The sequence below is a fragment of the Lolium perenne genome, chromosome 7, assembly GCF_019359855.2.
Source record: "Lolium perenne isolate Kyuss_39 chromosome 7, Kyuss_2.0, whole genome shotgun sequence".
Lineage (NCBI taxonomy): Eukaryota > Viridiplantae > Streptophyta > Magnoliopsida > Poales > Poaceae > Lolium > Lolium perenne.
Genome location: NC_067250.2, coordinates 79,648,764 through 79,659,774, shown reverse-complemented (window position 1 = coordinate 79,659,774; position 11,011 = coordinate 79,648,764). Strand labels below are relative to the sequence as shown.

Below are 11,011 nucleotides of genomic sequence, written 5' to 3'. Positions count from 1 at the left end.
CTTCGTGGTGTGGCCGTCTAATCTCTTGTGTGAGACTAGCACCTCCTCAACGCAGACGTACTTCCTATTGTGGAAGAAACTGCGGGAAACAAACCTCGTCTCGTGTCCGCGCCCCCGGTTGTCTCGCTCCTTACTCTTACTATCTTGTTGATTCCTTTACGTGTTGCACTTGTCCTAGGATCATTGTAGGAACACCGCTATCGCTAAGCTATCACATTTACCTTCTGTTGCGCTAAAATTGAAAAAGGCTAAAACTTGACGTAGCGCCATTCACACCCCCCCCCCCCCCCCCAGGCCCGGTCTGACCGGACCCAAACCGGATTTGACGGAAATGACTCACCAAACTGCCTAAATTATCCAGACCCCTCCTTTACCCCTCAGACTTGTTTTGAACTCAAACCTACATTTGAGCTTCCCCCCTCTTGTTCACTACGATCCATTCACCAGTATTATCTTCTTTTTCATTAATAACGCAAAAACTGCTACCCATCATCTCATTGTCCACAACAATTGAAGAACATGTTCCATCCAAGAATTTCTTTGTATGACCACTTTTTATTCTTTTTATTATGCCTCTTGTATACAATTACATATTTCGTCCCCCGGTCACAGCCATTGTTTCTGCCGTGGGATTTTACATCTACAAACTGGCTGCTAATCTGGCTTTCTATACATTCCACATGTTGGTAGACGGAAGATCAGTTAACTTTAGTAAACAGAAGAATACAGAAACACATGACCGCCAATTTGCGCTTGTTTTTTCTTCCCAGTCCAGAATTTGCAGACAAGGGAAACATCTCATTTTGCTAGTCTCCTGCTTCCTTTTCATGATGAGAGCCTAATGTAGGACTCAGAGAGGAAACTCTTTCTGAAGGACGTCAAGGTTGCGGGAATCACATGCAGCAATCATATCACTGCGTGAAGCATTACTGATTGGAACGGGAAAACATGTTAGTAAGTTAAAATCATTAAGAAAACATTCATGTTCACATGGATATAAAACAATCGAACAAGACATACCCTAGAGAAATTCTCAAGTACTGCCAGGCATTGTCAGCTTTTGGATTCATGGAAACCGCCCTTACATAGTATCGAATAGAATCCTCATACAGACCCTGCATAGAAAGCAGCTTAGAAAACAACCATCACAAGAGGAGTTATACGTGGAAAATCATTATTTATTATCATAATAAATGACCATTTGTGTTTGAGGCTGTTATCACATCACTAGATATAGATAAATTTCAGTGTTCATCATTCAGAAGTTGGTAAATTAGTAGTACCTCCGTCCCAAAATATCAGCCTACCAAAACGTCTTATACTTTGGAACAGAGGAATAGTTCACATCACCTTTATAAACATTATGGTAACTCATTGTACAAAAAATACCCAGAATTTTCATGATACTGATGAGAAAATGTGATAACAAGACACGACCACTTTAATACTAAAAGTAAAAGCATGCAAACTCACTTATATAATGATAGCAAGCATGTCAGTGGACCAGTCAAATAATGTTAACTCAGTATGTGTTTTCTTATTTCGCATCACAAGGTATTTGTGAAAAATGCAATCGCACAGCCAGTAAAATAAGCAACTGATGGTTGTGCTTCACAAGAATTACCTGGTTGGCGTAGCTGATCCCCATATTAGCCCATGCACGGACATAGTTGGGCTTCAAGTCTAGAGCCTAAAATAAGAACAGACAATTTGGAATTAGTTCCAGGCACTACGCTTGCACTCCTTAAATAAACTCTAGGGTATTTGTACACCACAATCAACAACAATAATAATGAAGACATGCTACTCATTACTCTATAGTATTTTCTGTAATGCATACTAAGATGGTTTGGAGGTCATACACTTTTTACTAATAAAATAAGTGAAGGCTGCAAAAAACATGTGTTTGTAGGATGGGATAACAAATTAATGGCATCACTTCGCATTACAAATGATCTGATTACATCCCATCGGATATTCTAGCATGTAACTTGAACTATTGAAGGTGCGTACGGTGCGTCAGGCACTGGTAGACCGCACCTGGATCCCCGACATGGCTGGAGCACCTACTGCCCTTGCACTATGGCAATATGTGCAATTATGGAGCAGGCTAAGGGACGTCCAGCTTTCGGAGGAACAGGATACGACGACTTGGGTTTGGACGACGGATGGCCAATACACCTCCCATTCTTGCTATGAGGCCCTCTTTCAGGGGGGGATCACCTCACCATCTTGGGAGCTGAATTGGAGATCCTGGGCGCCCCCTAGGGTGAAATTTTTCATATGGTTGGCCTGCCTTGACAGGTGCTGGACGGGTGAAAGGCTGGCGCGACGTGGTCTGCCACATGCGCCCAGATGCCCGCTCTGTGACCAATCCGAGGAGACTATGACACACCTTCTCACTGGGTGTTCATTCTCCAGGACGGTCTGGTTCGAGGTCCTCTCATGGATCCGATCCACCGCTGGACCTCCTTCGTCGGAGGGGGACTTCGCGGAGTGGTGGTCGCTGGTGGTGCGTACCGCCCCTCGCCAGTTGCGTAAAGGTACTTCGTCGATCATCATGCTCACGGCGTGGTGGATCTGGAAGCACAGGAATGCTGCGATCTTTGACAACGCACAGCCTTCGATGCCTTCCCTGCTCGGCGACATCATGACTGAAGCGCGACAGTGGGCGAACGCGGGAGCCCGGGGTGTCCGCCAGATCCTCCCCTAGACTAGGTCTCCTTTCTTGGGTCGAGTTGTACTGCGGGGTGTTCGTCCTCTCATGGACATGTACATATAACCTTTCTTTCTATCTATCAATGCATCGAAACGCAAGTCTTTTGCGTTTTCGTGAAAAACTTGAACTATTGAAGCAAACACAATGTTGCTGTCACTGATGCAGAAACTTTATCGACATTTCCACAGGAGATACAAGCCCAACTTTGTGAATTCGACATTAGTTCCCATGTGTCAATCTGTCCATTGATTAATCATTTCAACAAGTCAAACATATATTGATGTATAGAGACATCACATATTGAAATGATTTCTGTCAGACAAGAGATCATAGTGTTAGTTTTTGCAGTTTGCACATAAGCGAGTGCAACTGCCAGAATATTCCTTCAGAAGGAATAGCCGGAGCTCATGATATAATTAAAATGCTATACTTCTTAAACCAAGCATATAAATACACTAATAAACAGGACAAAACTTTCACCAAATTTGTAAGTTCAAGCATGTTCCAACAACTAATTACCTGCTGATATGCCAGCACAGCATCAGCACTCTGGATGCTATTTGCTTGGGTTGCACCAAGCTTGTTCCAGAGAGAATAGTCTTGTGGTTTCAGCTGTAATGCCGTCTTAAATGAAGCTATAGCTTTATCATATTCTCTTGATAAATTGTACAAGACACCCAGAACTATATGAACATCAGCATCCTCAGGCGACATCTGAGCAGCTTCATTGAACAATCTAACAACCTGGTGGAAAGTATTTTAGTATGCCAAAATAATATTTTAGTAACATCAGAAAACAAATTGAACATTACACATGGTCGCGGCTAATAATATACCTTGCTGAAAGGTAAAATAATTTAGTCAACAGAGTGCTAGATCACAAAACTGAGATAGTTATACATAATACCATTTGGAAGCTGGAGACGGAAGGATTTAACAAATACATTAAACTTAACATCCACATTATGAAATATAAAGCACTCACTTACATCTGGACCATAAGGTGAATCAATTTGGTTTTGAGGGGCAAGACCCCCATATTTTGGATGATTCTGAAGCCACCTCGAAAGATATCTCAATGCTTCTCCCTGCTCCAACTCTGCAGCAATAGCATAGAAGAAATAAATCCTCTCATGTTAGTATATACAAATATAAAGTATGTACATTTAAAAGTCCTATTCTTCAAATCCCATGCTTTAATAGAGCTTTGGTATATTATATTAGAACATGATATGAGCACAATTATTAAACACTAGAGAGAAGGCTTGGAGCATGGAAAAGCTTTCTTTAACTATTACAGAAAAGAAAAGAAAAAATCTGGAAGATTGATTAGTTCAGTCATCTACAGTTCCTGGTAAAAATATCTGGCACAAAGCAGATACCTGTTTACTCCCAATCCCAATTTCTATCACTTCATTTCTTATAAGAGCATCAGCAGATTAAGCAGGATACTGAATTACTTTCATAAATAACACCCACCGTTTGTGTGACTGACACCAAGAGCAAGAAGAACTTCCAGGTTTGTAGGATTAGCCTCCTGTGCCCGCAGCATTGCTGCAATGGCCTGAAAGAAAGAAACAAGTTAAAAAGTTGCAGACTCCTTAAGCAAAGAAGCATGGAGCCCAGCCCATAGATCTTATGGTTTTCAGAATTTGCAAGTATTTTTATATTTTGTAGATATTCATATGTAGATCTTGCAAGGTATACAAAACTTCACTAGAGTATGGTTTGCTTCACTAGTCACAAGAATGAGCATAATGCATCAGAAAAATCACGTAACAACTGTCGAATTCAGACACCCTGAATATGGGGCATTGGCCTTTCAGACTTGGTAAAACGACATTCTCGAAGATGATATAACTAAAGCTCAGTCTTGAATAATCGTGATGCACAAACACAACCAATACATCCATGCTGGATTACCATAATGAGATCAATCAGTACGACGATAATGCCAAACATGTACTCTAATACTTGGCATGTGAATATCAGAAAATGTCACAACATCGAACATTAATGAGCGAGGCACAATTACCTGTTGGTCATCGTCATTTTCGGCATGTGTTACTCCAAGCAACCTCCAACCTTCAGCATTTTCAGGATTCTTCAAAACTTCAGCCTCTAAAGCAAGAGCAGCTTCACTTAAGAGACCCTTCCGAAAGAGCTCCTGTCCTTCCTGCATTGGATTAGGGTGACCAACATATGGATTCATCTCAGAGAAAACATAAACCCCTCGAGCAGCACCCGAACTTTGTTTGGAAGCTGACAATTGGTTCTGAAACCTACAAGCAATTTGCACAATAATAGTTAACGGCCTATGCATAAGGGCTTCTGTAAACCAGAACATAACAGTAGAAATAAATTAGCCTTAGTCAATATTAACCAAACCCTAAGATTTTTGGTAATCTGACATAAAGATTGGTCAGACAACCTATCAAGAAAGAAGCAACAGAGGTCGACTCAATGTTAATACTATTAGCAAAGACATGGAGAAACAAGGGGACTTGTACTTACTCGTCTGCCCATGGATCAGCAGAGCTTTCACCAAAAGCCCCTCCACTGAACTCCTCTGCCCACTCATCATCCACATGCAATTTGGAGAACTCATCAACCCACTTCTCATTGAGCCCACCCTGATTTTGTTCACTAGAGAACTCATTAACCCACTTATCTGCGCCTTGTGAAAGCTGGAGAAATATCATGAGGCAAAATGATCAGAGCCTAGCAGATATAAAGTGTGAAAGATGAGTCAGTGTGATATTGCTACATAATAATACAATACCATGATAAACCAGTTTCCTATTTTATTTACATTGCCCGCAGAAAGCTAGAATCCAATTAAGTACGCCATACATTGATTTACAGACATCCATCTCTCTGGTACTAACCCCCCATTTAGCACGCCATACAATTATTTACATGCATCCAGCTCTCTGGTATTACCTCTTCATGCGCAAACTGATCTGCCCAAGTGTTGGCATTAGCATTGTACTGTGTTTGAAATTCATCAGCCCAGCCACTGGATTGGGATGCTGAACCTTGTTTTACTTCATTATCTTCTATAATAAGTTCACCACGGCTCATCTTTGAAACAAACTGGAAGAATTTTGAATTCTTCCAAAAAAAAAGTATCATCAGGTGCTTAAGACAGGATGATCACGCTTTCCCTATATGCTATAGCATAACAAGGGTAGAAGAAATACAGTTGGTTGACTTAATGTCTAGAAACATTCGTATTATTGGTAAGAGACAGACTTAAGAAAGAGTTCACGTGAATACATAATCCATTATCCACAACATTTGCGTTTGAAACATGAAATGAAATAGAGTGTGCCCGTAGAGTATCTGGCATAACATAGATAGTAAATAAATAGGATTTAATATCATTCAACTTGCCACTGCAAAAAATAGCATTTTTGGCATAAACAGAACTGTTGGAGAACAGATAAGAAGATATGACACGATAATCAATAGTGGCATCGTACACTGATATGAGTACACAATGCATCAGTTATCAGCAAATTCTAGGTCATCTCTGCATATCCAATACAGGCTCTCCTCTATCACTTGGAAAGCAACGTCCTATTTTAGGAGGTCTGCTCTGATTTTTGGAGGATTCATTGTAATTAAGGCATGCTGGACTTGTTCAAGAATATTTACGTTTAGCCTAACATATCAAGATGCAATCATATCACTGCAGATATAAACGAGCAGGATAGTTCCTTGTGAAGAAAAAAAAAAGTAAGCCATGTACATAAATCGACACCTAGGCTACAAATAAGTATGGATGAGTTATGGTTCAAGCAAATTTTCACTACGGGTAAACACAATGTGCAAACAAAACAAAATTATATGGAACAAGTCAGGTCATCCTATATACCTGAAACTTTGGGTCATTGTTACTTGATAATGTTTCTGCAAGCATACGGGATTGCTGCATAGCTGCAAGATTCGCCATGTTCGCCCCTCCCATCTGACCCATGGCCATCTGAGACTGATGCTGAAACAAAATAAAAGCACACGGCACAATTTAAGCCAGGTATCACATAAACGAATACATTGCTGCAGAAGGATATCGAAATATGACAAGTACAGAGATTATCATTCGTAAAATTACAAGTCTTAGCTTTGTTCACTAAATAAATCTAGTCAATAGTTGACACATGTTCAAAGAATTTGATCTTTTGTCACCTTTCTAGAATAACCACATGAAGTAAAAGAAAAATCTATATTTACATGAGACTATTCTAGATTTATTTCCAAATGCAATATACTGAAGTACTCAAAGATATCATAATATCTAGCTTAACGGGTAGAGTTGAGGAAAGATCAGAATACAATCAGGTAGCCGTAGCTGGCATACAAAACCTGCATATCTTTCTCATACAAACTTGGATCCATTATCTTACTGTTTTTTTCTTGGATTGCGTTTCCTCTTGGATATTTGCTATTTACTCAAGAAAAAGAAAAGAAATAATTCTACAAGGTTAACATAATATTATTATTACAAGTGGAACATACTCAAGAATACTGCAGATTTAGGCACATGGTGGATACAAATAAAATTCAGAATTGCATTTGGTTACATGGACAGCCAGATATCATCATTTACTGGACCATATTCAATTGAATATTAAGCCTTCAATTATGATATAGAATCGTATGGACAAAGATACATCCAGAAGAAAAGTCAGTATCCAAATTCAGATCCTATCTGATATAATAATGAAAGTATTACTCAGATAAAACTGCAGCAATTACAGCATAGGTGTATGGGCCTAAGGTCAAACGATATCTTCAGCATGGTCAAACTTGTTTCTAGGATGTCTTGTGTGCTCAAATGATTAGTATGAATAACAAAGAAAATGCTTCTGAATTGATGCGTGTGAAAATGCCATGGGTATTTATAAGGCTCTGACCTGTTCAAACTCAGAGGCCCAACCATTGGGACCATATTGCTGCTCAAACGAGCGTGCCCAACCCTCAGGATTATTATTTTGCTTGCCGAACTCAGTAATCCAACCCTCAGGATTGTTGTTTTGCTTGCCGAACTCAGTAACCCAACCCTCAGGGTTATTATTTTGCTTGCCGAACTCAGCAGCCCAATTATTTGCAGCATTGTGCATTGGGCCAGATCGCAAAGCACTTTGGGATTGATTCCAGTACTCCTCCATCTCTGGATATGGCCCATGCAGGGGATTTTTCGTTCGATAACTATTGTCAATATCAAGAGAATGCAGCAATGTGTTTACCTGATATAAATAATAAGTGTTATATTCAGGAACATATTTTTTCCTAAGAAACATTGATAAAAAAAAAACATAAACAGCACACAGAACTTAGAATGTGAAGCAAGTTAAAAGGAAGCTACGTGCTAATCTAATGGAAAAAAGGAAAGAACTAAGTGCTTGAACAACTTGGTATGGTCTAAGGCAGTCTCCATAGTCACAAAAGGTAGGAAGATTGCAAGTTAACCTGTGCTTGTATATATTCTTCAGGTTGATCAGCCAAAATATGGCGTGCCATTATGCAGCTACGATCACGTATACATTGTTTGTCACCTTCAGACAAACCAAGAACTGGTATTGGGACAGGTTGAAATGGCACACCAGCTCGGCCACTTGAAAGAAATGAATGCAGGACACCAGATAAGACCCTTTGTGGTGGACCTAGAACATACGTTAGGAGTCAGCGGGATGTGCTGTATTCAGGTACCATGTGCTGAAAAGACAACAATTCAGCAAACAGAAAGGCTATGACACAGAAATCTACCATCCAAGGCTGGTCCAACTGGTCCAAAGGTAGGGCCTGCATTGTTATAAATTTGATCAAACTCCGCAAAGCTTGCATCCGGCCCTCCAAATGCAGACTGCCCCGGAGGACGAAAAGATTCTACCCAATCATTAGCAGGACCCCCGCGAGTGAAGTCAGTAACCTGCAAGTGCTCGATTACAGTTAGGAAAGGCCAAAAGCAGACAAAGGACAGTGTTCAGAATCAGCATTACCCGTGCAAATGGTCGTTGATCTTGCCTGAACTCATTCTCAGAACCCGGGATGGTAGACAGCGGAGCGGCTGTGCCATAGTCAGACGTAGTCGGAACATTAGCCGAAGCGCCAGGAAGCCCCTTTAGTGACTGCAGAAAGAAAATGTTTATAAACATTTTTTTCTTGGAGTTCAGCTTATGATTTTTCAATACATTTTGATTTTCACCATCCCGTATGTCCAATTCAATCCACGCATATTATTAACAAAGGAATATGGAAACTGGTCGGGCCAAAAAAACGCCTTCATATATGACAGATGACCAGTAATTTCATAATTAGTAGGCCAATCAGAAATTCTCAGAGAAATAAATTCACGGAAGACTTAAAACTGGTGACATGGGCATACTTATAGGTTAGAATTGTAGTGTGTTGAACTCTTTTAACCCTACTCGCTTCTTTCCTTTTTTTAAGGATATGACAGCATGGCACGGGAGCAAGAGGAGCCTGCCGATAATAAAACAAACTAATTTGCAGCTTGAAATTTACAAATCACTCAAGTATCTCGCCATAACCTTGAACACGGTTTCATAGTAAGTTAAAGGGGAACGAACATAAAGATATAACCTTGAACAATTAGTCGCTCTGGCCCGTCTAGACAGTCCAAACCCACACACCACACAATCAGAGACATGCCAAAGCACAACCCACGAATCGACCATATCGGTCAACGCATATACAGACTTCGGATACAGCGCGCACTAGCCTCGCACAGCAGAAGTAGCATGTAAAAACCTAAAGAACGCCAATTGATCCAGGTCCAGGCATCACCGCAGCAGCAGGGATTAATCATGTGAGCTCGAGAGGCTGAGATACGGGTAGGGTTTATTTACCTCCGCCTTGTTGGACTGGCCGAGGAGCGCGTTGGCGAGGGCGCCGAATGGGTTGGAGGAGGAGGCCCCGTCGGGGGCGCAGTTGTTCTGGCCGGTGATGAGGTGGCGCGTCCCCATCTCCCGCCGGCAGCGGGGGGCGGTGCTCCGATCGCCGGCGACGGGAGGCGGTCGGACGGAGGAGATGTGGGAGGAGTCGTGCTGCGCTGCGGGCTGCGGCGGGTGTGGGGCAGGAGGAGTAAGCTGTTGGTGTTGGACCCGATAAGTCCAGGTCGCGTCGCGCCTGATTTTTTATGTACAGGTTTTTTCGTTCACACGTAAGAAAAAACAGGGATTTTTCTGTCAGGCTTTTTTTAAAACAAACGCTTACATACACGCGCATACACTTACCACTATGAACGCACACACGTACACTATACCTCTATGAGTACCCTTGGAAGATTGAGTCGGCGGATTGAATTTTGAAATTGACGAAGTCACCATAGGCATTTCGATGTCGATGGGAACGTTGCCTCCCACTAAATGAATATTCCAACTTTATGAGACACACAGATGTCAAATCTAGGGTTTGAACTATGGTGAGCTGGAGGTACAACCGCCATCCTAACCACCCAACCTCAGCAACCTCAGGTTGGTTTTCGTCACGCTTTTCTTGCAATTTGATGACAACAAAACATGGAGTATTACAAATAAAAGTGTGTAAAATTTTCATATATAAAAAAATTATGTTTTTATGTTAGTTGAGTTATCTTGGAGTAACAAAGATACCCTTCGTTCCTAAATATAAGATCTTTTGAAAGTTCAATTTGAACCGTCACAACGTCTTATATTTAGGAGCATAGATTATACTAGTTCCGAATAGTTCTTAATGCTTTGTTCTCGAGGTGACCTTTTTTTTTTTTTGCGAAGAAGGACCAGAATGCATTAAACAAGAGTCTTACAGACAAGCTCAGAAAACTGAAAAATTACAAAGACACCCCTCTGAGCTCTGGCTTCGTCGTCCTCATCGAGCAAGCCACCACGCCGGCGAAACCCGCCGCAACTCCTCCGAACGCTTGGACTGGGAGGATCCCCTTCACGACGCGGAAGTCGACGCTCCTCGGTGCGCAAGCACCTCCACCCTGCGCGACAGACGCCGCCGCCATCTTGTTCAACACCACCCGAACCTTCAAGATCTTCAAAAGCCGGAGCCTCCACCACACGGCCCCCGGCACGGGGACGAGACGCACCACGCCTCCGACGAGACACGAGCGAAGCAAAGACGGCAGATCCGCCGCTGGCCTCCACCGGAGCACCGACCGCGAAGGAGAGGACCACCGCCTGCAAAAGCCACTCCGGCCACGCCACCAACTCCCCAGCGCCGCCGGCTAGCAACCTACTGCTACCTACACTATGTACACACCGGGATCCGGCGATTCCC

The 11,011-nt window shown here is 42.0% G+C and overlaps 1 protein-coding gene across 2 annotated transcripts; it reads right to left on the bottom strand.

Annotated features, from left to right (window-relative positions):
• Window positions 1-527: 527 nt before the first annotated feature.
• On the bottom strand, window positions 528-9,841 carry LOC127316919 (peroxisome biogenesis protein 5). 2 transcript variants are annotated; one of them, XM_051347396.2, is made up of 15 exons: window positions 9,595-9,841; window positions 8,725-8,853; window positions 8,492-8,654; window positions 8,195-8,388; window positions 7,639-7,971; window positions 6,600-6,719; window positions 5,663-5,833; window positions 5,234-5,406; window positions 4,755-5,001; window positions 4,199-4,283; window positions 3,709-3,818; window positions 3,239-3,463; window positions 1,625-1,690; window positions 1,021-1,115; window positions 528-929 (listed from the first exon to the last, which is right to left on the bottom strand). In XM_051347396.2, exons 1-15 carry the CDS (start codon window positions 9,709-9,711, stop codon window positions 851-853), a joined length of 2,307 nt encoding a protein of 768 aa, XP_051203356.1. In that variant the 5' UTR covers window positions 9,712-9,841; the 3' UTR covers window positions 528-850. The 2 variants fall into 2 exon arrangements, with proteins under 2 accessions (XP_051203356.1, XP_051203357.1); XM_051347397.1 differs by lacking the exon at window positions 5,663-5,833.
• Window positions 9,842-11,011: the final 1,170 nt, after the last annotated feature.